This window comes from Capricornis sumatraensis, chromosome 7, assembly GCF_032405125.1.
Source record: "Capricornis sumatraensis isolate serow.1 chromosome 7, serow.2, whole genome shotgun sequence".
In the NCBI taxonomy this organism is placed as follows: domain Eukaryota; kingdom Metazoa; phylum Chordata; class Mammalia; order Artiodactyla; family Bovidae; genus Capricornis; species Capricornis sumatraensis.
Window position 1 is genome coordinate 66217742 of NC_091075.1, and position 27350 is coordinate 66245091.

Sequence of the window (27350 nt, forward strand, 5' to 3'; positions counted from 1 at the left end):
TTAAGGGGAAATGTGCTTATATAAATATACACATATGTATACACACAAATGCATAGGTATATACATATATCTATAAAGATGCATGTAGGTTGATAGATCTGATGACAGGAAGATGTAATTTTTTTCTAGATGTTTCTTTTTTTCAATAAAATAAGAAAAGTCATCAACTAACAGAAAAGAGTATTAGAGATCTGAATAGTGAAGAAATTGTTGTTGCTAATGTTTAGTCGCTAAGTTGTGTCTGACTCCTTCAATCCCATGGGCTATAGCCTGACAGGCGCTTCTCATGGGATTTCCAAAGCAAGACTATTGAAGTGGGTTGCTACTTGCTTCTCCAGGGGATCTTCCCAACCCAAGGATTGAGCCTACATCTCCTGCACTGCAGGCAAATTCTTTACCACTGAGGCACCGGGAAAGCCCTAGTGGAGAAATTGTTTGAAACAATTATCTCAGAAAGTGAAAAAGTGAATTTAGTAGGGTAATACAGTAGGATTTGAAAGGTAGTACAGAGCAGCCACTTAAGATGTAGTACTATAATAAAGGAGAAACAAGTAGGATTTCTTTCATTCACATTCATCTATTCAGGGAGCAAATGGCAAGCTTACTGAGGACATACATGTTCAAGGAAGAAATTATAGTAATGAACCATGGTATCTAAGCTAAGAAGGAAATGAGGGCTTCAAACTGGTGAATGAATGCATTGTTCAAATGGAACCAAACAACAGTTGGGGAAGTAAATGAACAGAGACAGGAGATTCATTTCTCAGGTGAATAAAACTTTAAATAATCCTCCCCTGCAATTCTCCAAAGGTCCTGCACAGTGTGACTTTAATCAGTTGTACACAGCATGAAATGTCATGAAGTTTTCTCAAAAGGCTCAGTGTAGATTTCCTCTACCCAGTCAGCATATGATTTTACTTACTTACAATTTCTCAGAAATGCATCCATTAAGAAAAATAGAGTCCATCAGTACAACAACTATATATCCTTTTATTTTAAAGTATTTTAAATTGTTTTAATGCATCAACCAAAAAGCAAATCATCATTCAAACCAAACAGCCTATTAGAGTCCCATCCTTAAGTGCTGTTTTGTCTCTCTGCTTATTATTCTCTTAACAGCGATAACAGAAATCATATGACCAAATGTGAATGCTAAACCATTTCCAAGATAACCTGAACATCAGCAAACAAATAGAATCCTGTAATGCCATCTTGAACACTCTTCAGAAAACTGTTAAGAGGGCAAAGAGTCCATAAAGTAAGGCACAAGGATAAGCAATGAGAAGCTGCTGTCCTTCCATGGCCAAAGCTGACATGAAGATTTTGGAGGCTGAGAGACTACACCAGCCAATGATGACCAGTGCCGCCACAGTTCCAAAGGTGCCCCTATAGCAGAGACCAAAGAGATGGTTATCTTATACCAGGAGAGAAAGAAGTTATTGAACCACACTGCCTCTAAAATGTCCTTGGTATATTTCCTCCATTTGTAAAATGAGGGTGAAGGGTCATAGGAACTAAAGGCCTCGGCCAGTTAGAATTTTGAGTCAAGTTCACCATTAGAAGCTAAACATTTCATAGGTTGGTAAAAACTCAGGTTACTGGAAATAGGATTGACCTGCAGTCACTTTCATAAGTCAAAATTGCAATTACTAAAATTCTTTTATATGAACTATGTTTAGAGACTTCTTTTATAACTACAAATTTCTATTCTCTGCTTTCTTCCTAAATTTACCCACTGTATGAGCAGAAAAGTGACTGGACTTGAATTCCAGTGGGGTTCCCACCCCACAGTGCTCCAGGGCCATGTCCTGGGTTTTTGTCTGAGACAGCAAAGCCTGACACAGCTCAGGGAGGGAACAGATGGAGCAGGAAGGCACAGATGTGTGTGGCCTCCCAATTCATTGCTGAAGATCCCTTTGGTTGGTGTGGGTGTAGATTTTTATAATATTGAAATGGATTTGTTCAATTTGGTATCTTCAAAAAGTAACTGTGGAGGCAACTGATTCTTTAGGAAGAAAGGAGAATGAAGTGACTTGGCAAAAATTGCAAGTAAGATGGCTATTAAGTCAAGAGCTGCTAACTCCCAGCATATTGTTCTGTTTGCTATCAAACTACACTGCCTCACTTGATCTGGTTCAATCTGAAATTGAGAATTGTGCTGATTATTTGTGAGAATGACAGAAATACCTACTCTTAATAGTTGAACCAAAGCAAAACAAGTGAAAAGGTACACTGTGTAGTTTGCAATGGCTTAGATTATAAATAAACCAAACATATTTTAAAGAGCTCTAAAAAATATTATGTCTATTGGCTTAATTAATGCTGTTAGAAATAAAATTTAGAGGATTCAATTTACCAGTTTTTGTGAACAAAAATGTGAGATTATATATGATTCATTTGAATGTTATAGTGATATGCCCAAAAAGGTAATTTCAGTTTCATGGTCTTTAGGGATCAGTTACTTGTTCCTTACTAATAAAACTTAATGGATTCTTAAATCATCCTATACATTTCAGAATGAAAATCTAGTGAAAAATACCAGACTACTGATGATTCTCAAAATTCAAGTTGTAGTTTTTATTTTGTTCTTCTAATAATCTGGAGTGATTTAATATGCCCCAAAGCTCAACTTTGCTAGAAATAATGTCTATGACATAAAAAAAAAAAATTCAAATGGCAGATCATTATAGTACTCTTTGGCAAAAGCATCTGACAAAATAGAAATTGTAAAACTGAACTCTGTAGTAACATGTCAAACATCCATATCAAACAACATAGTAAACAGAAGAGCTAGTTAAAGAAAATGATATGCAAAAGTCAGGGACAAGGCCCAGTAAATATCCACCTAACTCACATTGTGGGCTTTGCTGGTGGCTCATACGCTAAAGGATCTGCCCGCAATGCAGGAGCCCTGGGTTCTGTCCCTGGGTTGGGAAGACACCTTGGAGAAGGGAATGGTTAACCATTCCAGTATTCTGGTCTGGAGAATCCCATGGACAGAGGAGCCTGGCAGGCTACAGTCCATGGAACCACAAAGAACTGGACACGACGGAGTGACATTCATTCACTCTTCACATTGTACTTACACATTCAAGGTTGCCATTTGCCATTGTATTCCTCTTTTTTAAGTGCTGAGTACTCACTGGTAAAGTAAGGGTTTGCTCTATGTTATTCTGAAGACTGTTACTTCCAATAAACTTAGGGTTACCAGGGGGTAAAGAGTGGGAGATAAAAATTAGAAGATTGTGAATGACATATACACACTATTATATATAAAGTAGATAACTAATAAGAACCTACTGTACAGTACAGGGAACTCTGCTCTGTAGAGGGAAATCGTTCCCCCTTCCCTGGAAAGGGAAGCCCACAATGTGAGCTAGAGGTATATTTATTGAGATATACTTAATACCCTGTACTAGCCCATATGGGAAAAGAATGCAAACAATAGTGGATATATGTACAACAGATTCACTTTGCTGTACAACTGAAACTAACAGAACATTGTAAGTCAATGTTGTATCTTACAATAATCTTTTTTTTTAAAGACGGTTGTTTTCAAAATGAAACCATATTAAAACAGAAAAGCACTTCTATCTATGCAATTCTCAATAATGTTAAAAAGAAAGTATCTGAGATTATATCTAAACAAAAATATTAGTCTTTCTAAAATGTTTATCTGGCATTGACAATGTCTGTATATAATAACCTATCCAATATAGTGTTAATAACCTAAAACTTGGATCATCCAAGAAAAAAATGTGAATTGTGTCTATATGGAAAAATGAGCACTGGTGGCAAATGTTTATTTCTAATTGTGTTTGGAGCATGGGAGGTAACAAAGAACTATGGAATTACTTGCTCTCCCCAGCCCAAAGTGGTAGTGCTCTGTATGTGCCCTAGGAAAGTCCCCAACAGAAGTGTATTCACTGAATCCTTATGTGTATTTTTGAATTATAAATACTAACTGCCCAGGAAGAAAAAAGAAAAAAAAAATATTGACTGAGTGTATATACTATGAAGTTCTCTAGCATCAATATCCTCACCAGGGTTCCTGGGAATTCTGCACTACAAGGAGCCCAGCTGAGAAAGAACAGTTGCTTCCCTCCAAGAAGGCAGAATGCCTGGGAGCTGAAGCAATTTGTCAGGGTTCACCAGGCACTTACTCTTCCTAATTCAAACAAGTGAATTTTCTGTAGTTGGTTATATTACCCATGGCAATAGTTCATATTGAAGAATGTGACTACAAACGAAGTACCAACTTTAAAGATAGCTTGGTTTAATTTATTTTTTAAATCATTGAAATAGGAACAGCACCTGAGCCAAAACCAACCTACTTTTCTGAAACTGTAAGTAGCTTTTAATAGCCAGTTTCCCCAATCTTCCTACTAATATGATCAGAAAGAGGTTAACTGTTGCACTGATGTGGCAAGCTTCAGCGATGTTTGCATGTGGGGTCAATTAGTAACACAGACACTTACTGCAGTGAAAAGAAGATGGCGCAGCTGGAGAGCATGACCATGGGGAGCAGGCAGTAACCCAGCACACTCGCCACGCAGCCATACGACACTCCTGAAGAGCTCATCAAGTTCAGTAAGGCATGAATACCTAGGCAGCCAATGGCACTCATGCCATACACATAACCAAACTGGACTTTTCCTGCCTGAAACAATGGGAAGAAAACAGTTTGGATACACAAAGAACATCAAGAAGAAATCAGATTGTCAACAAAGCAGAGAATACTTTCGAATCATTCAGCTCAATGTTGTTCATGCCTTTGGAGTATAAGCATCAGGAGACTGGGAGCTCTAAAGAAAACACTGATTGTAATACGGATTCAGGTCATGAAAACAATCCCCTCCTCTATACATGGGATGGCACAAGCATTCTTATATTCCCAGACTGATATTTTTATTATAGATTGCCTGTTGGGGTACTAGGCATAGGTTAGGATATATTTTCTTCCCATATTTGTTGAACAATTAAATGAATGAATAAATGAATTAAAAAATTCTGATTTAGTCTTGGAGATTTATAAGACATAATAGTAATATTAGCAAACATCTGTTGCATTTACTATCTTAGGTCCTGTTCTCGAGATTGCACATAAATTAGTTTATTTAATCCACACAATATAATGAGTAGGTATCATTGTTGTACCCATTATACACAGGAAGAAACTGAGGTGCAAAGAGATTATGGGACTTGCCTAAAATAAAATAATGCTAAGCAGTGAGGCTTGGCTTGAACCCAGGCAGTCTGGCTCTACAATTTAGGCCCTTAATACCTGCAGAAGCTCCAACAAGTGACAAAACAAGGGGACCCAGGTGGCGCAGTAGTAAAGAAAATGAAAGTGAAAGTCGCTCAGTCATCTCTGACTTTTTGTGACCCCATGGATATACTTTCCATGGAATTCTCCAGGCCAGAATACTGGAGTGGGTAGCCATTCCCTTCTCCAGGGAATCTTTCCAACCCAAGAATAGAACCCAGGTCTCCTGCATTGTAGGTGGATTCTTTATCAGCTGAGCCACAAATACATATTCCAACAGAGGAGATGTAGGCCACATGAGTTTGATCTCTGGGTCAGAGAGATTCCCTGAAAGAGGAAATGGCAACCCACTCCAGTATTCTTGCTGGGAAAAATCCCATGGACAGAGGAGCCTGGCTCCCTTAGTCTGTGGTGTCCCAAAGAGGTAGACACAACTGAGAATGCACACACATGCAAGCTAGCATATCCCAAACTTATGTGACCAGAGAATCCTATGTTTTCATAATGCCTGTTACCAGCTTAACTAAACAGACTTTATGAAAAACTGATTTACATAAAGCAAGCGATAGTGAATCATAAAGGCATTGTTAAAAGAAGTCAGAGTGACGTATTCAGGATAGACCACTGATGTGAGGATTCATCAGATAGCCATCACCCACACAGTACTGGAGACTTGTTGCTGAAGCAGCTCCATTAAACTCATCCAGGGAAAGTCACAAACTATTGTTGATTCAACAGAAGATATTTTAATGTTTGCTATCTGAGGATGCCAAATCTCCAGTAAAAAATGCATGTCATTTTTATATATACATTAAGCTGGTTAGAAATTCTAGATTCTAGATTGAAGAGTCTGACTCTGATTTTCAGGGAAATTATACAAAATCAACAAAACTGATTCACAGAGAGAGAGTTTTTTTAGCTGTCATTTTTTCTTTTCCATAGCTGTTATTCATGAAGTCCTTATATCTTACAGAATAAGAATAAGTCCTTATATCTTTACAGAATAAAGAGATATTTATTTTGTAGTCAATTAACGGAGAATATCATGACCATTTTATTGTTCAAAACTGTCAAGCTAATTTGAATTTTTCTTCCTCTGCAGTTAGGGAAATTGATCACTACTAAATCCTTTCACAAAATGTCCCTGGGCTATGCCGCAGCATTCTCTCCTGCATTAGCCATAATAAGTCCTTCTGGCTATTTTGTGAAGTAATGCTAATAATGCTAATGGGTATGCTAAAAGAAACACATCAGTTGCGTACTGCACTATTGGGTGAGTTTGTTCCACTTGGAAAATAGTGACAATTTCAAATTACTTTCATGTATTAGAGTAACATTCTACTTGACATTTAACTGGATGGGATAATTCAGAGGTACAAATAGTTGTAATGGTGACACTCAACTTCCTTACACTCAAAGGACACATAGCTGGCCCGTGACCCTAACCAGTTTTGTGAATGGGGTAAACAGAGGGTGGATTAAATTTATTTGGTAGTAAAATTGTCCTTTTTCATATCAGTTACTGACTTCTCTCTTTCTCTTGTTAGATTATCCAGTTTGAGGCTTAATTCCATTTGGCAGGGGCCTTTCTCATTTTTTAATTTGTTTCAAATTCTAATAAGGGTTTGTAATTGAAGTGGAAAATAAATGTTCAGTTTCTTTTTACATTTCAAATGTTTGAGATCATCCTCTTACCATTACTACATCTTTATTTGAAATACTTCTTATTCTTGCTTATGCTTTTATATTGGCCATGCATATCCCTTTTCCAGATCACACTTATAGCTCTACTAGAAAAATTAAATGGAGCCATAGTTTTAAAACACTTGTGTATATGGTTTCGGGGTTGAAACTAATTTTAAGAAGAAGAATAAGTAAAATTAAATCTGTGTTGAGTGTTTGAAGCTGTTCTTTCTGGTTTGCTTCCTGCAACATGAAGAAAGTCCACTAAAAGATATTGTGCTTTATATCAACATAAATCATAAAAATGATGAGTATGTGACTATGAATATTACACCTCTGGAGATAATGAGCAGATTTGAATATTGTTTCTGGATTGAGTCTTGTTTTCTTTATTATAGTGCACTACCAGCTCATAAAGTCATCTTTTACATTTTAATTTCAGATATCCAGGACAGGGTTAATAGCCTCAAATGGACTCTGAGTTAAATCTGGCTTTATTAATATCCAGCTGAGTTTTTTGGTCCTTATTGTTTTACATGTATCAGAATCAATTCTGGAGTAACTGCATGTGATGGTAAAGTTGAAGTGAAAATAGCTGCCTAAAATCTTTGAGAAAATATGAATTTTTACACATTTCCCAAAATTTCAGATTTGAAATGAACCTTAAGAATCACTTGCATAAGCTTTTTTTTTTTTTTTTTTTGTCTTCAAAGTGAAAAAAATGAAGGCCTAGAAATAAGAAATAAAAGGTTCAGGATCTTATCTAGAGGCAAAGTTAGGGGCAGATACAAATTTTTCACTCTCAGTTGAGTTCTTTGTATTGTTTTACACTTAAAACTGAGGATATTTAAATAATTCCAACTAACATTATGTACCCAAAAAAGATCTTAATGGGATTAATTTTTTTCCTTTAGGAGATGGTAATAGTAAAATTTTCTACAAAAAAAATGAACAGCTGTTATATTACAAATTACCTGAAAAAGAAACAAGAGTTAATATGTTAAATTAATTGTTTCTGACTCTTTGATTAATTAACATGGTCTTACTTGCAACTTAATCTAATATTATCAAATTACTGTGGCAAAGACAGAAGGAACATTTGAAACTAAACTAAAACTCTAGTTGATATAGCATTATACTTGCAGAGTATTTGCATTTGCTGTAGTTCAAAGGAAGAAATAAGACGCCATAACTAAGTACTCTTGTATTGGATAAACATGACGTACTTATTGACCAAGTTACAATGTACAAACTAGATTTCTATCAGAATTTTGATTAGTAATATGTGTTTAGTAATGCAAAGTGAAAATTAATTTAGTTGCAAATACATTTCATAGCTACCTTTTGAGAAGTATAGCTGCATTAGGGGAGTGGATAGCTGTAAAAAACAGACGTGAACTGAATAATTAATTTAAGGACTTTTCCTAGCATCTTAAATTTTCTATATCATCTCTCTTGCCAAGTTTACTATTTTGTGCCTTAATGAAACTGTACTTGTCAGACTGGCTTGACCATCTTTTTCATCCTCTGCTTTTAATGTGCTGTCATTACCTCCTTAATGTAAAATCACAGACCTTTCCTACTTCTTCTTTTTCTCCCCTATTTTGAGGGGGAGAAAACATTTTTCTAAAGTATGAGCTAGAATGTCTTCTAAACTTTACTTGGGAGGAAAAATGTTGTTTTTTGGTGACTCCTGATGCCCCATGGAAAAGAAATGCAAAAAAGCAAAATGGCTGTCTGGGGAGGCCTTACAAATAGCTGTGAAAAGAGAAGCGAAAAGCAGAGGGAAAAAGGAAAGATATAAGCATCTGAATGCAGAGTTCCAAAGAATAGCAAGGAGAGATAAGAAAGGCTTCTTCAGCGATCAATACAAAGAAATAGAGGAAAACAACAGAATGGGAAAGACTAGAGATCTCTTCAAGAAAATTAGAGATACCAAGGGAATATTTCATGCAAAAATGGGCTCGATCAAGGACAGAAATGGTATGGACCTAACAGAAGCAGAAGATATTAAGAAGAGGTGGCAAGAATACACAGAAGAACTATACAAAAAGATCTTCATGACCCAGATAATCATGATAGTATGATCACTCACCTAAAGCCAGACATCCTGGAATGTGAAGTCAAGTGGGCCTTAGAAAGCATCACTATGAACAAAGCTAGTGGAGGTGATGGAATTCCAGTTGAGCTATTTCCAATCCTGAAAGATGATGCTGAGAAAGTGCTGCACTCAATATGCCAGCAAATTTGGAAAACTCAGCAGTGGCCACAGGACTGGAAAAGGTCAGTTTTCATTCCAATCCCAAAGAAAGGCAATGCCAAAGAATGCTCAAACTACCGCACCATTGCACTCATCTCACATGCTAGAAAAGTAATGCTCAAAATTCTCCAAGCCAGGCTTCAGCAATACGTGTCCCGTAAACTTCAAGATGTTCAAGCCGGTTTTAGAAAAGGCAGAGGAACCAGAGATCAAATTGCCAACATCCGCTGGATCATGGAAAAAGCAAGAGAGTTCCAGAAAAACATCTATTTCTGCTTTATTGACTATGCCAAAGCCTTTGACTATGTGGATCACAATAAACTGTGGAAAATTCTTCAAGAGTGGGAATACCAGACCACCTGACCTGCCTCTTGAGAAACCTGTATGCAGGTCAAGAAGCAACAGTTAGAACCAGACATGGAACAACAGACTGGTTCCAGGTAGGAAAAGGAGTATATCAAGGCTGTATGTTGTCACCCTGCTTATTTAACTTATATGCAGAATACATCATGAGAAACTCTGGGCTGGAAGAAGCAGAAACTGAAATCAAGATTGCTGGGAGAAATATCAATCACCTCAGATATGCAGATGACACCACCCCTATGGCAGAAAGTGAAGAGGAACTCAAAAGCCTCTTGATGAAAGTGAAAGAGGAGAGTGAGACAGTTGGCTTAAAGTTCAGCATTCAGAAAACTCAGATCATGGCATCTGGTCCCATCACTTCATGGGAAGTAGATGGGGAAACAGTGGAAACAGTGTCAGACTTTATATTCTGGGGCTCCAAAATCACTGCAGATGGTAACTGCAGCCATGAAATTGAAAGACGCTTACTCCGTGGAAGGAAATTATGACCAACCTAGATAGCATATTCTAAAGCAGAGACATTAGTTTGCCAACAAAGGTCCATCTAGTCAAGGCTATGGTTTTTCCAGTGGTCATGTATGGATGTGAGAGCTGGACTGTGAAGAAAGCTGAGCACCGAAGAATTGATGCTTTTGAAATGTGGTGTTGGAGAAGACTCTTGAGAGTCCCTTGGACTGCAAGGAGATCCAACCAGTCCATTCTAAAAGAGATCAGTCCTGGGTGTTCATTGGAAGGACTGATGCTAAAGCTGAAACTCCAATACTTTGGCCACCTCATGTGAAGAGTTCACTCGCTGGAAAAGACTCTGATGCTGGAAGGGATTGGGGGCAGGAGGAGAAGGGGATGACAGAGGATGAGACAGCTGGATGGCATCACCAACTCAGTGGACATGGGTTTGGGTGGACTCCAGAATTGGTGATGGACAGGGATGCCTGGCATGCTGCGATCCATGGGGTTGCAAAGAGTCGGACAAGACTGAGGGACTGAACTGAAGAACTGAATGTCATTGCTCCCAAATTTAAAGAATGAAAGAGACCCAAACACAAGACAAATGGTGAAGTTAGGATGGGAAATGCCTTCATAAAAAACAGAAAACTAAAATGACGGAGGAAATATACAGGTCGAAAAAACAAATCACTGCTTATAAATGCAAGTCTATTTATCATAGTAGCCTAACCAGGAACAAGGAGACTCATCTCAGACCTCACAGAATATCTGCAATAGTCTGGAGACACAATCCAGAAAAGAAAATATTGAGTAAATAGGGGATATTTGTCTAGTGTTACAACAGAAGTCACACAGAAAGCAAGAAATAAAATTTCGGCCCTATTATTTCCAAATTCCTCATGTTCCTTCAACTTTTTCAGATTGATAGTCTTTTCTAAACAACAGAAAAAGGCTTAACAATAAGAAAATCATGTATATGATTTCCTGCTTTGTTGAAAACCTGACTTGGTGATTTGATTTTCACAATTCTATTTAAATTTACACTTTTTTATTTGTTGTAAGAAGTGATGACAGTTTCTTTTTGCCATTATGGTTCAAGTAGATATGTCTCTCTTACCAAAAAAATGTAGTCATGAATTAAACAAACAATTTTCAGTTTATAAAGTGATATACTACTTTCTGTGTTTACAAAGACAACTTCCACAAATAACATTTAGCAGGACATACATTAAAATCTGATACTTGGCTGTCATGTATACAGAAGTAGAAATACGATATTATAAACATGAAACTCAGATTATGCTGTAAACCAATGTTACCTCAATTAAAAAAGAAAAAAAATCATGAACTGGCTGCTGTTCATTACCAAAAGTAGGGTGGCTCCTAGGGCCACGCAGAACAGGATGGGCCCAGTGAGATCTGTTTCATTCATAATGCTGCCATCTGCTGGCTTCATTGGGTTTAACACTGTCAAGGTTTTTTGCCATATGTGATCAAAATTAATTCCAAGTTCTGCAAAAAAAGAAAAAGAGATAACATAAATATAGAAAACTAAGCATGAGTAATATTCTTTAATTAAAGTTAACTTATTAATTTACAAAGCACTTTAATCTGTTTGTTATACCATCCTAAAGTTCTATGTAATATATATAATACAGAGCAACCTTAAAACAAACAAAAAGAATGTATATTCCCACACAGTGTCCTAGAGGATATATTTTAGAGATATAGTCAAGGAAAAAATTCCTGCCTTCTTCAGCAAATATATGGTTAAAATCTAGCCAAAAGTGAAGAAATGGACATTTTCAGTAAAGATATAAAATATAATGGTAGCTAACAACTCACTCCAGTGTTCTTGCCTGGAGAATCCCAGGGATGGGGGAGCCTGGTGGGCTGCCATCTCTGGGGTCACACAGAGTTGGACGTGACTGAAGTGACTTAGCAGCAGCAGCAGCAGCAACAAATCGGAAGTCCCATCTTGTTGCACATTTTGTTATTTCTTTTTCCTGCGTTTCCAACTGCTAACACTTTTGAAACTTGTTCTATGAAACATGCATCATTTTCAGATCAGTTCAGTTCAGTTGCTCACTAGTGTCCGACTATTTGCGACCCCATGGACTACAGCATTCCAGGCTTCCCTGTTCAACACCAACTTCCGGAGTTTGCTCAGACTCATGTCCGTTGACTCTGTGATGCCATCCAACCATCTCATCTTCTGTTGTCCCCTTCTCCTCCCGCCTTCAATCATTCCCAGCATCAGGGACTTCTCAAATGAGTCAGTTCTTCGCATCAGGTGGCCAAAGTATTGGAGCTTCAGGTTCAGCTTCAGCATCAGTCTTTCCAATGAATATTCAGGACTGATTTCCTTTAGGATGGATTGATTGGATCTCCTTGCAGTCCAAGGGACTCTCAAGAGTCTTCTTCAACACCACAATTCAAAATTATCAACTCTTGAGTGCTCAGCATTCTTTATAGTCCAGCTTTCACATCCACACATGACTTATGGAAAAACCATACTTTGACTAGACGGATACTTGTTGGCAAAGTAATATCTCTGCTTTTTAAAATGTTATCTACTTTGGTCATAGCTTGTTTTCCAAGGAGCAAGAATCTTTTAATTTCATGGCTGCAGTCACCATCTGCAGTGATTTTGGAGCACAAGAAAATAAAGTCTGTCATTGTTTCCGTTGTTTCCCCATCTATTTGCCACAAAGTGATCGGACCGGATGCCATAATCTTTATTTGTTGAATGTTGAGTTTTAAGCCAGCTTTTTCACTCTCCTCCTTCACTTTCATCAAGAAGCTCTTTAGTTCCTTTTTGCTTTCTGCCCTAAGGGTGGTGTCATCTGCATATATGAGGTTATTGTTATTTCTCCTGGCAATCTTGATTCCAGCTTGTGCTTCACTCTGTCAAGCATTTAGCATGATGTACTCTGCATTACAAAGAAGGCAATGGCACCCCACTCCAGTACTCTTGCCTGGAAAATCCATGGATGGAGGAGCCTGGTAGGCTGCAGTCCATGGGGTTGCGAAGTCAGACACGACTGAGCGACTTCACTTTCACTTTTCACTTTCATGCATTGGAGAAGGAAATTAACTCTGCATTAAGTTAAATAGGCAGGGTGACAATATACAGCCTTGACGTACTCCTTTTCCAACTTGGAACCAGTCCATTTTTCCATATCTTGTTCAAACTGTTGCTTCTTGACCTGCATGCAAATTTCTCAAGAGGCAGGTCAGGTGGCCTGGTATTCCCATCTCTTGAAGAATTTTCCGCAGTTTGCTGGGATTCCCACAGTCAAAGTCTTTAGCATAGTCAATGAAGCGAAAGTAGATATTTTTCCAAAATTCTCTTGCTATTTCCATGATCCACTGTGTGTTAGCAATTTGATCTCTGGTTCCTCTGCCTTTTCTAAATCCAGCTTGGACATCTGGAAGTTCTCGGCTCATGTACTGTTGAAGCCTGGCTTGGAGAATTTTGAGCATTTATTTGCTAGAGTGTGAGATGAGTGCAATTGTGTGGTAGTATGAACATTCTTTGGCATAGCCCTTCTTTGGGACTGGAGTGAAAACTGACCTTTTCCAGTCCTGTGGCCACTGCTGAGTTTTCCAAATTTGCTGGCATATTGAGTGCAGCACTTTCACAGCATCATCTTTTAGGATTTGTAGCAGCTCAACTGGAATTCCATCAGCCCCACTAGCTTTGTTTGCCATGATGCTCTCTAGGACCCACTCAACTTCACATTCCAGGATGTCTGGCTCTAGGTGAGTGATCACACCATTGTGGTTATCTGGGTCTTTAAGACCTTTTTTGCAAAGTTCTGTGTATTCTTGACACCTCGTTTTAATATCTTCTGCTTCTCTTTGATCCATACGGTTTCTGTCCTTCCTTGTGCCCACCTCTGTATGAAATGTTCCCTTGGTATGTCTAATTTTCTTTAAGAGTCTCTAGTCGTTCCCATTGTATTGTTTTCCTCTATTTCTTTGCATTGATCACTGAGGAAGGCTTTCTTATCTCTCTTGCTATTCTTTGGAACTCTGCATTCATATGGATATATCTTTCTGTTTCTCCTTTGCCTTTTGCTTCTTTTTTCTCAGCTAACTGTAAGGTCTCCTCAGACAACCGTTTTACCTTTTTGCATTTTTCTTCTTGGAGATGGTTTTGACCACTGCCTCCTCCATCCATAGTTCTTCAGATGCTTTATCTATCAGATCTAATCCCTTGAAAATATTTGTCATTTCCACTGTATAATCATAAGGGATTTGATTTAGGTCACCTGAATGGTCTAGTGGTTTTCCCTATTTTTTTCAATTTACATCTGAATTTGGCAATAAGGAGTTCATGATCTGAGCCACAGTCAGCTCCTGGTCTTGTTTTTGCTGACTGTATAGAGTTTCTCCATCTTCGGCTGCATAGTATATAGTCAATCTGATCTCAGTATTGACTATCTGGTGATGTCCACATGTAGAGTCGTCTTTTGTTTTGTTGGAAGAAGGTATTTGGTATGACCAGTGTGTTCTCTGGGCAAACTCTGTTAGTCTTTGCCTTGCTTCATTTTGTACTTCAAGGCCAAACTTGCCTGTTACTCCAGGTATCTCTTGACTTCCTACTTTTGCATTCTAGTCCCGTATGATGAAAAGGACATCTAATTTTCAATTAGCAGTGTTATTTAATCTGAAGACACTTACCTCCACTCTTCCTAATGAGCAATGCTGTGCTAACTATGTAAAACTCCATGGAAGAGAACAGGTTCTTTCAGCAAGTAACAGCAATCATGGGTGCACACATATTTTAATCAGGCCAAAGCTCTGTGTTGTTGAGTGTGTGTATTCAGAGACTGAATTCTTGAGACAATTAACCTTTCTCTTTTTTGAGTAGTGATGATAAAAGAAAATAACCAAAATCACTGAGGCCCAGTGTCTGTGAGTCTAAACTCATTTATATGTTTCTAATTTTTTTCCAGTGCCTTATTTTTCAAAGAATTGTGACTGCCACATTACATACTACATACCCCTCTGCTAGATTCTGTTCCTCTTATATATTTTTCATAAAAAAAGAAAAGAAAAACACTCAGACATTTGACATACACTGAATATGAAATAAATTCCAGGATTACATCAGTTACTTTTCTTACCACTCTGATAAACTTTAAGATGTAGAAAAAAAAGAACATTTATAAGGAAGAAGAATGTAACTTTTCTACTTAGGAACCAGTAATTTAGCTGATTTCCCTCCTGCTATCATTTTAAATTTGAATAAGAGTGAGGTGGGGGTTAGGAAAAACTGATGCTAAACTCCTATAAAGTACATGCATTTCAGTTGGAAAGAGTGGAAATCTTTTAGGTGAATGTTTTTACTGAATTTTGCTGTAAGCCCTGCAAGATTTACATGTGTTGGTCTTTCTGACAGGCACTGAGGCAAGTACTGTTAATTTATTTCTACTTTTGTGTGTTAGATTGTTGAAGTCTGGGGAGATAAAGTAAGTTTTCCAAAGTCACAAAGCCAGTAATAGAAAACTTAGGTTCCAGCACTGGAGAATCTGACCCAAGAACTCATACTTTTCAAATAAATAAATAGATAACAGTCCAATTTAAAGGATAGATAGAGGAATTGAATAGACATTTTTCCAAAGAAGACATCCAAATGGCCAAGAGGTACATGAAAACGTGCTTAGCACCATTAATCATCAAGAAAATGCAAATCAAAATCACAAAATCATTTCACACCTGTTAGAATGGCTAACATTGAAAAGAAGTAAGTATTGGTGAGGATATGGAGAAAAGGCAACACTTCAATATTGTTGGTGGGACTGTTAGTTGGTATAGCCACTATGGAAAGCACTATGGGGGTTCCTCAAATACTATAAAGAAATAGAACTACCATATGATCCAGCTATGCCACTGCTGGGAATATATATGAAGGAAACAGAAACAGGATATCAGAGAGATACCTGCACCTCCACTTTGATAGCAGCACTGTGTGTGTGCGCGTGCCAAGTCACTTCACTTGTATCCGACTCTTTATGACCCTATGTACCATAGCCTGCCAGGCTCCTCTGTCCATGAGATTCTTCAGACAAGGGTGGGTTTTTTACTATTAGTGCCACCTGTGAAGATAGCAGCATTGGATACAATAGTCAAAACCATCTAAGTGTTCACTGATGGATGAATAGATTTAAAAGTTATAGTGTATATATATATATATATATATATATACACACACTCACACTATGGAAGGCTTCCCTGGTAGCTCATCTGGTAAAGAATCTGCCTGCAATGCAGGAGACTCCAGTTCAATTCCTGGGTTGGGAAGATCCCCGGAGAAGGGATAAGCTACCCACTCCAGTATTCATGGGTTTCTCTGGTGTCTCAGATGATAATCTACCTGCAGTGTGTGAGAGGTTCAATCCCTGGGTTGGAAAGATCCCCTGGACAAGGTCATGACAACCCACTCCAGTATTCCTGCCTGGAGAATCCCTATGGACAGAGCTGCCTGGTAGGCTACAGTCCATGGGGTCACAAAAGGTTGGACACAACTGAGCAACTAAGTGTGCGCATGTGCGTGTGCACACACACACACAGGAATACTATTCAGTCATAAAAAATGAGGAAATTTTACCATTTGTAACAACATGAATGGAACTTGAGGGCATTTTTCTAAGTGAAATAAGCCAAAAATAAAAAGCCAAATATTGCACAGTATCACTTGTTATGTGGAGTCTAAAAAAAATTTTTTTTAAGTCAAACTTACAGAGTCAGAGTAGAAAAGTGGTTGCCATGGGAAAGTAGGAAGAGATTGGTAAAAGGTTAGAAAAGCAGAAAAAGAACCCACACTTTTAACCATAGCTTTGATTGAGTCAGTGTGCATCTAATCTGATAATGTTTGTATTTTTTAAAGTGTGCTCAGTTCTCCCATGTGAAGGCTTGTATTCCCAAATCATTGGTACCTGGCATTTAACTTCCCTTCACAGGATTTAGTAACCCTCTTTGGTCAAAGACAGGGTATAGTTCAGTTTCTTCTATAGTGGCATGTACCTAAACACCTTGCAGAGCTAACATTCTACACACAGGGTATCAGATGAAATTTCAATGATTGCATGACATAGAGGGGTCTTGCTCCAACAGGGACCTAGGCATGTTCAGAATATCAGCCAGACATGACCTCAATTAGGATAGAAGGTGTATCTTTCACTCTTTCCACATCCAGGGTGACAAGCACTAGCCACCCAAACTTGAAAAGAAAGAAAATGAATTTAATTTGAACTAAATTAATAGTGAGCAAACAATTTTACATTTCAACTTCCTTTTTCACTTTTACAGTGTATTTATATATTTCTTAATGAACATATACTTTGGAAAATATGAGCAGTTATCAATTTAAAATCGCCTAGGCTGCCTAATGTGATATTTAAAATAGCAGAAGATTTTAGAAGTAGACAAATGCTTAAGTTGAAGTTGATGTCACCTGAGACTTATGTTGTTTTCAAATTTTATTTTCAGTTTAGACATTTACATTAACAATGTGCTTTCAGTTTTTACTACAATAAAGTGACTTTTAATTCAAAATAACTTTTTCCTCAAAGAGTATAATTATTATGCTTGAAGAAACCCAGAAGAAAATGTTTTACAAGACATTGTTACTGATTTCAGGCACTTATTTAATGGCATAATTAACTTTTGCACTTTTCAACATTGAGTCATGAAACAGTAAATGAACATAAGATCTAGCAAATTTTTTCATACATGTACACCCGTGGCAGATTCATGTTGATGTATGGCAAAACCAATACAGTATTGTAAAGTAAAATAAAGTAAAATTAAAAAAAAAAGAAAAAATATCTTATGTGTTTTTTACCAAAATACATTTCCATAATGTTTTGTTTTAAAATTTATTACATGGTATGCAAATAAGACTATATGTATTTATCAATTATAGTACTCTAATATAACACCTTGTTTTACAAGATAAAAAAGATGAAACTGTTATGAAATTTGAATGCAAAATTTATTGTTTTGCTGTCATCTAGTGGTAGTAAAGTATACCATATATATGCTATAAAAATGAATTAATACCTTTGTTTTCTATGCAAATTATGGCATTGGCCTTTCAAATATGAACATCAGGCTATGCTACAAATATAAATACCAAATGTCATAGTAATTTTTCTAGTCTGACAGATTTGAATTGACTATTATTTATCAAGATGCATTTGTTAACACATTGATTGCACATTACCACATAGCAAAATTATCATTCTTACAGAAAAGCAAGCGAAAGTGAGCTTTTTAGCAAGCAAACTGAGGAATAAACAAACATATTTTCAAATAGCATATTTTTGTGCAAGGGATAATTATTATAGCTTCATAATTTTATAGATTGTTTTGGTGTACACTCAATAAAAACTAGCAAATATCATTTATCATCTTATCCTAGAAATCTTGCCTATGGTCTTTTTATACCTTTTAGACAGATAAGGCTTAAGGCTTCACAAAGTCACCCTGGCTGAAGAGCATATTGGATTAGAGTCCAGAAATTTCATAGACTCAAAATGGAAAATTACATTAGGTACTGTTATTTCTAATATATATATTTGGTGAGTATAATCACAAAGAGAAAAAAATTCTAGGAATTTCTCTGAGCTGTAAAAAGGAGGAGGGGAAATCTAATATATTTCCTACTTGAAATTTGAGAAGACGTTACAGGAGAATGTATTATAGTTTAGAATATCAGAATGGAAGTATTTGCGGCAAGTAGAAAATATTATATTCAATAAATGTTATAGGAAAAATTGATCAACCATAAAAAAGTTAGATTCTGCTTCACATACTAACTTAAAACAATTTTCAATGAATCAAAAATTTAAGTCCAGAACAAAAAGATAATTTAAAAATTTAAGAATCTATAAGAGGATATATCTTTCTGGCTTTAGAGCTGGAGAAATATAGTCTAAACAAAGAACAATTGGAAAAAAGTTACAAAGAAAAATATTGTGGGGTTGAAAACATAAATATTAAAATGTCTATATGCTCTAATATCCCATAAATAAATTAGATGGCAAACACAATCTATGAAAAAAGCATGAAATACATATTCCAGACAATAATAAATATCTTTACCATATAAATATCTCTAGGAATAAGAAAGGAAAAGTCTTAAGATTTTAAAAGCAGAAAGACGTAAAAGTCAACGAACATGAAAAGAAAGTCTAACTTCTCTAGTAACCAAGAAATAAAAAGTATTATTTTTTTGCCTGTTTTGTCTATCAAATTAACAAAGACATTTACTATTCTACTGTGTAGGTGTATCGGCTCATCATTTTTCCAGATGACTCTGACAGTGTAAATGCCTTTGACCCAGCAATCCCAATGTTATAGATCAATCCTGAGGACAGATTCTGTACAGGTCAAAGTTATCTAATGTGATGTTCACCAAAGCATTATCTATTATAAAGGAGCAACGTTTAAGATTTAAATTATGGTAGTGGTTAAGTCACGAAGTTGTGTACAACTCTTGCGACCCCACAGACTAGTCTCCTCTGTCCATGGGATTTTCCAGGCAAGAAAACTGGAGCAGGCTACCATTTCCTTCTCCAGGGGATCTTCCTGACTCAGGGATCGAACCTGTGTCTCCTGCATTGCAGATGGATTTTTCACTGCTGAGCCAGATTTAAATTATGATATTTGTATAGAATGGGCTTCCCAGGTGGCTCAGTGGTAAGGAATCTGCCTGCCAGTGCAGGAGATATGGGTTTGATTCCTCAGTCAGGAGTATCCCCTGGGGAAGGAAATGACAGCCCATTCTACTCTTCTCACCTGGACAATCCCATGGACACAGGAGTGTGGCAGGCTATAGTCTATCGGGTCACAATGAGTTGGACATGACTTAGTGACTGACCATGCGTGCACTTGTATATAACAGATCATGTTTTCAAACAATATTTAATGACTTTAAAGAATGCAAAGATAAAAATGCTTATGATATAAGGTAACTTAAAAAAAAACCTTCATATCCATAGTATGATCCAATTTTTAAGTATTTACAAATATATATATTCAAAGAGAGGCAGTATTTCATTTTTAAGTGTGTGTATATATATATATATTCATAGAAAATAGAATAAAGGCTGGAATAAATATTATCAAATCATTAATGATAGTCATGTCTCAGAAACAAAATTTTCAGTGACTTTATATTTTTATTCATATGTTTCTATATTTTCCAAATTTTTATTTTTGAATATGGATAACTTTTATAATTAGACAATTGATAAGTTTTTTTTATTTTTTAAGTAGCGATGTTGGCAGGGTCATGGCAGATGCCTAATGAAAATAGCTTATAATTTTCAGGTGTTAGGTATCAGATGTAGAAGCAACTTAGAAAGCATGGTTAAGCATAAAAGATGCAAAAATTTAACTGGCCTCTAAAGTTCCAACAAATTGATTATATAATTCTCTGTACTTTTCTGAATAGTTTACATCTTTACCCTCTTCTTAATTTTGAAGGCAAACAGAGAAGAATGTTTTAATATCAGGTGGCTGGCCGTGTCCAAACAACGATCTTTTGATCTAAAATACTGGGAATGTTAGCCTATCTGTCTTCATTGGACCTCATAGAAAAGAGAGCAGTTAGCCAGTGAATATTTCTCCTTGGCTCCCAAATTTAAATCTCCTTGAATTTTAGTTTTCTAGCATCATGTTGACATGCCATAGGAACAAAAGTAGCAGACATAAATTGGCTGAATCTTAAAAATTAAAAAAAAAATCAAAGGATGGGAGACCCCTGAAATCTTTGGAGGAAACGTTCATCTGCAAGGGTCCCCAGGTTTCCTTGCCACCAGCAGTGCCACTTACTGGAGTCATATTCCTCCTTACTTAGTCCTACCTAGATGAGGTGAGGGGGCTCACATGAGCCAGGAAGGAGGAAAAAAAAAAAAACTTGCTTCTCCATGATAACAAACAAAGTATATTGAGAAACTATCTCTGTTGCCCCCAGGCAACCATAGCAGAAAATAGTAAAACATGCTGCTATAAAGTAGCTTCATTAACTAGGTGGGAAGAGTGGTTACTTTGATATAATTACTTTGCCCAAAGATGTTCACTGTTGTCTAGAGATGGCCAGGGAGTCCACGTGTAAGAAACAGTGAAGAAACACTTAAAAACTGCGAGACCAACATAGTGTTAGCACATATCTACTTCAGATTTTCCCCACACAAACAGGAGACCATCTCCCATTGGTTTAAATGTATCTGTCTGGCAGACTCTCGTTTATATGTGGAACAATCATATAAAACACTATATGCAGCATGCTGATAGTATGCATTAAGTGCTGATTATTGCTGTTATTCTTCAAGCTGTACACACATTAATAGCACTTCCTTAACTTATCTTCTAGTAAAGGAGGCTCTTCATCAAAGCTGTCAATGTAAGAAGATGGTGAATAATAATCCTGGTTCGATGTTGGCTGAAAAAACTGCCCTGAGTAAGCTGAGGACACGAGCATCTCTGCTGGGACAAAGGCAGGCTGAGGCTGCTCACTGGCTTGTTGTCTAGAAAAAGGAAAATATTGATACTGATACATCTAAGAAAGGGATATCATGATCAAGCGAGGAAGGAAACTACAATTTTCGTTTTATAATTTCTCCTGGTTTTTATGACTATTTATCCATGAAAAAATTAACTTGCTTGAAGTTTAACCTAAACAAACAAACAAAAAAAGAAAAGTAACTAGTTGTGAGAAAACTCTATAGAAGAATGATCCATACTGACTAACATGCATTGATTATTTGCAATGTGTTGGACCCGTCACATTTTCTCACTTAATTAATACTCTGCAAAGTAAAAACTGTGGTTTTAATCTCATCTTACAGAAAAAGAAATACAGATTCATGGAGACTGAATGACTTGTCTGGCAACACACAAAAAATTCAAGTGTTGGACAGTGAACTGAAGCTGTCTGTCCGAGCAGTGCACGTCTCCCTACATGATGCTGCTTTTCCACTGATTTTCAGAAACTATCACCAAATAGGACATTCCCTGTAAATCTGGGCAAAGAGCAATTAAAAAAATCACAGTCATACTAATGAAGCAAACCAGACAAAGACAAATATCACATAATATTGCTTATATGTGGAATCTAACAAATGAACTTATTTACAAAACAGAAATAGACCCCCAGACATAGAAAAGCTCTGGCCCTTCCCAGACAGTTATTTCCAATCAAATTATCTTTGAGTTCCTGACTAAAAGTCTTTCATAGCTGGCTTCACTGTTCCTCTTTTGAAATATGCGATTTAGTTTTGTCAAAACATAATGTTTCAACATTTCCTTGATTGTGCTTTTATTTTTTTATTTTACCATTTATGTGAGAAAAATAATCTTAGTAAATAAATTCTTAAAGCTAGAGAATGGAAGAAAGAAATGGGGGCTAGTCTACAATGTTATTTGGTCATTTCAAATTGTTTTTAACTAAAGGAAAGGAAAGAAACATAAAGAATGGTCCTTGATTATAGAGCATCTTAGTTAGCCCTTTGGGAAGGTAAATAATAAAATATTAATGATTTAAAACCCAACATATTATTCCAAATTACTGAATTAGACCAAAATAAACACTGGACTCTGGCAGGTGGGATTTAAACATTACCTTGGTTAGCAGGCATCTCTTCTAAAAATCATTTCAAACAACTGCGAAGTGACTGCAAAAAGTTCCTTTAGAACAACTGGCAACATTTTGATCACATTTCCCTTCTTTTACTTTCTGACTCTATGTATTATATTTCTGCCTGTAATGATAGTCCCATGGTAGGATGTACTCTGAACCAAGTAAATTGGTTAGCAAACAGGACTGCTGGAGTCCAAATGCCTGCGTTCAAATCCTAATTTTATACTCTTAGGTAAACTGTTTCACCTCCTATGCCTCTGTTTCTTCATCTGTAAAATGAGGACAATAATAGAACTAATAAGGTTATTATGAATTAAATTATCTGAAGTAAGTAAAGCACTTGGATTAGTGCTGGGCATATAAGAAGCAATCAATAAACATTAGCTAAGTGTTCGTATGTCCTCTTCCTGAGACTGACTCTGAAGCATTCTAGACACCTCCCTCACTCCCTGGAACAGCATTTTCTATATTTGTAAGTAGCTGTTTTCCAGTCTGCCACTTCCTCATAGAAAACAACATTAATCAGAGTCCAAGAGCCTGTATTCCTTCTGTGCTGATCATCTCTAGCTTTTTCCCACTTCGGTTCCCCTGGAACACCCACCCTGACTTTCACAACATACCACCCAACCTGTGTTTGCCTACCAGGAGAATCTCCACTATACACATGCCAGGATTTCTATCCACAACCCCTGAAGCAATGGCCATACCTGGTCCATATACAAACCCTCTGAGTGCTCACTAATTCTTCAGTATTCCCCTTTTCACCACCTATAGCTGGGGTTATACAATTCCAACCAGCCTGAAGAGACTTGTCTTTACTTAGATGATATTGTGTTGAGATATGGCATGGCCTCCATGGGGAAAATGTTTTTACCTGTTTCTGTAGCAATAGGACTTAACATTCACCTCCCAATGTAAACATGGAAGATAGAAGGTCACTGTTAGGTGACTCCATTATAATTTCTGTGGTTGCAGAATTATGTTTCTTGTAGTCAGGTTTCTGTGTCCCATCAGATGATCACTAGCTACATATTTTATTAGATGGAAATCCAAAACTACATGGACTTCTATCATGATGGTCGACTGATGCTACTTTCCTTTGTCAGTCTGATCCCAGGGGAATGCAGGGGGTCCACTGACTCCCAGCATCCCATTTTATCTATATAAGTCTCCAGTTAAGCCAGTAAACAGGCATTCTAAGTATCCTTGATTATACAGGGTGAGTTTGATGGCAGTGTGTTTTAGGATATGGTGGCCAGGGGATTTGGCTTGTTTAACATGCCCAGATCCTGGCTCAGTCAGCAGGTACACATAGCTATGTGGCATTGACAGAGATCTCTAGGGATTCAGAAAAGCTGATTCAGTATGTATTTGCTGAAGGCCTCCTGAAACTTTTAAATGGAGTTTTCCAGTTGTTGTCACCTTTCTGCAGAAACCACAGTTTATTACTCTAAATAATTGGAAGATATTTCAAAAATTGGAAAACTACAGTGAGAAAATACAGCCTAGATAATTGGCTACAAGCATTGAAAATAATGTGTATCTGAATGATTGGACAGTTAAGCTTTTTAGTGAGAAAACTCCACATTAAACTAAGAAAACTTTATACAAATATATTTATTCATAATAAGCACATTCAACCAGCTTCAGATTACAATGCCATTCATTGAGCAGAATGAGTTTTTTTGGGGATGTGATTTCATATTGGGGAGGAGAGGATGGGGCAGGGGGCAGAACAAGAAAAATAGACATATTCATTATAACCTACTACTGGATTCGTATGTCTTTTGCCAGTATGGTCAGCATCTTGTTCTGATTTGGGATATATTTTAATTGAACTATTCACTGTATGAATAAAAGATCAAATGTCAAGTCATCTGATGCAAACCGGTAAATCACTGACATGACTCCATGTTTTATGTACCTCATAAAAGTACCACCGTTAATATACCCTTTTCTAATTCCTGAGACTTGAAGCATGGGTTGGAATTTAGAGTTGCCACAATTCAAATCAGAACTTGGATTTAAATGCTAAGCATCTGAAGTAGGCTAAGCCATCAACTTGATAATGTAATCATAACTTGTCCTCACTTGGTTATATTAATTTTCATCTTCTTGTCACCTCAACTTCTGTTGATATGGGCAATGAAATGGAAAAAAAAAAAAAACAGGGTGGGGTAGGGTAGAAGAAAAGGCTATAGTTTGAGTCCCTGATTAAGAACAGAGCTTTGTCTCTATTTTATCAGACATTTTAGCTTTGTTTAGTCTGAAAACATAGATTGCAGACCCTACCCAGGTGCTTATTCCATCTGGAGAAGAGAGAAAAGAAACAGCAGGTGACTGGATTCTTTCAATAAAACAGGAGCACAGAGCTGAAAAATCCTGTTAGATAGCTCTCGTGTGGATTATATATTTTGAGCTACCCTCTTGTAATACCTTCATGCTCAAACTACTTCTGTGCCATCACATACTTTTCTGTTTTTTTCCTGACTGCAAATTGTAAATCATAAAAGAAATAAAGTTATTTTCCCGTTGTTGAATAATTCTGCAATGAGCCAATTCTAGACAGCCTATTCCTTCTCCCTTATTTTTCCTATAAATATTTTAAATATATTTAATTTGCTGGGTAATATTCAGATATGATGGCTCAGACAGTAAAGGATCTGCCTGCAGTGCAGGAGACCTGGGTTTAATCCCTAGGTCAGAAAGATCCCCTGGAGGAGGGCATGGCAACCCACTCCAGTATTCTTGCCTGAAAAATCCCATGGACAGAGGAGCCTGGCGGGCTAAAGTCCATAGGGTCGCAAAGAGTGGGACATGACAGAGCGACTAACACTTTCACTTTCGTAGAGAGATGTATGGATTTTTTTCATCCTAAGAAATTTTATGGCAGCTTGACTAACGCTAGACAACACAGACTAGGGGCATAATGAGAAAAAATTCCAAATATTTAACTTTAACCATTTTAAGAAAACGTTATGGACCAAAGGTTTTCCCTATTGCTTCACAGCAGCAGTTCAGCATCAGCCCTTAAGACACAGCTTCTGAAAACAGCACGTATCTGCCTGTGTCTGTAGGAGTCATCAGCCCATGAAAACAATGTCAAGATTGTCCAGGGTGTAGTTGGAACAGAAGAGTCACCACTGCCAGTTGTATTTATTCTGTTTTCTTTTTTCTCTTTATTCTGAAGTTGTCAAGGTACTTATCTGTATGTGAAAAATAAACTTCAAGAATTAATACATTTGAAATGTTTGCTATGAAGTTTTTTTGCCCTAAACTTGTTGGAATGGCATAAGAAACACACATCCCAGTTTTCCTAAAATGATCCTGTTTATTCTTATTGTATCAACATTGTTACCAATAACACACATTTTACTCTCAAAATGTCTTGATTTTATAATAAATTATATGACTACCTTAGTTCTGGGTCTAATCCAATACCCTAGGCCTAGTAGGCTAACCTCGTTTTTTACTGGCTATATGACCTTGGAAAAGTTATTTAATCTCTCTGTATTCCTTCTCACCTTTCACTAATCTAGACCCACAGAAGAATATTTAAAGAACCAACTGTATAACCAAATACAATGTTTAAGTGCCTTGGCAACAAAGTGTCCATTGCCTCTACAAACTATAGTTATGTGAAAAAATAACATTTCTATAATGTTTTTACCTTCACATACACTTTCCTATACATTATCAAAATTGCTTTTAGATAACTCTCATGAGGTAGAGAATTAACTTATTATTAACTCATTATTAATATCCTTATTTCTCAGTTTAAGACAGTCAGGGAAGTTGTCTTTCTTAAAGTGACAAAAAATGAATGTTAGAGCCAGAACTTAAACCAAATTCTTCTAATCCTACCTGCCCTATCTGGGGCATTAGTAAAGGATAAATACTAAATTCTTAATCATCTTTAAATTTATTTTCAACTCACATGGAACTATCAACTTAAATAGCTAACACATCCTGAATTATGTATATCTAGATTTCATTTGGGAATTGACACATTGCATTATAATAGCATATTTAATTGTCCTCTTCAACATAAATTTTTAAATATTATGCGGGAAAAGATTATGGATTTTTTCTTTATCTTTGGGTTTGTAGCACCTTCCTTAATTCCTGACACACAAGCAGGCACTAAATAAATATTTATTAAATTGAATAAAAGCTGTTTCTTGAGGGGTATCCTGGAAAATATCAGGTAAAAAGAAAATGTTTTGTTTGCCCAAGGCCTGTATTCACACTCCCTGTTAAGTGATATTTTGAAAAGAGGAGACAAGCCCTTCACCTATAAATGGGCCTGCAGCAATCAAAGGCATTCATGGAGAACTGAATTCATTTCCCTGCCCTTTCCTGACATTTCTTCTTGGACATTTTACTGAGAAATAATGGGGAGAGGTTTATCATCCCCCAAGGAAACCACCCTACCTGAAAACCCATGTCAAAATATTATGACTTTTTAAAATGAGAACATATTTTCTCCATGTCAAGTACTTACTTTCTAGATCCATAAAGATTTCCACAGGCATTAGAATCGTTACAAGTCTGCTCCTGATTATCAATGGTGTAATTAGATTGGTAAAAGTCAGAGTCAAATTGTCCCCAGTTTGACATCCTGAAAAATATGAGTGAAAAATGGAGAAGATTCGAAGCAATAAAATTTCTTT

General features: G+C 36.7%; 1 protein-coding gene across 1 annotated transcript; it reads right to left on the reverse strand.

Moving 5' to 3' along the window:
• Window positions 1–1223: 1223 nt before the first annotated feature.
• LOC138082069 (protein YIPF7) lies at window positions 1224–27297 on the reverse strand. Its single transcript, XM_068975306.1, has 5 exons — window positions 27182–27297; window positions 21407–21565; window positions 11386–11533; window positions 4479–4660; window positions 1224–1386 (listed from the first exon to the last, which is right to left on the reverse strand). The coding sequence occupies exons 1-5, from the start codon at window positions 27295–27297 to the stop codon at window positions 1224–1226; spliced, it is 768 nt and encodes a 255-aa protein (XP_068831407.1).
• Window positions 27298–27350: the final 53 nt, after the last annotated feature.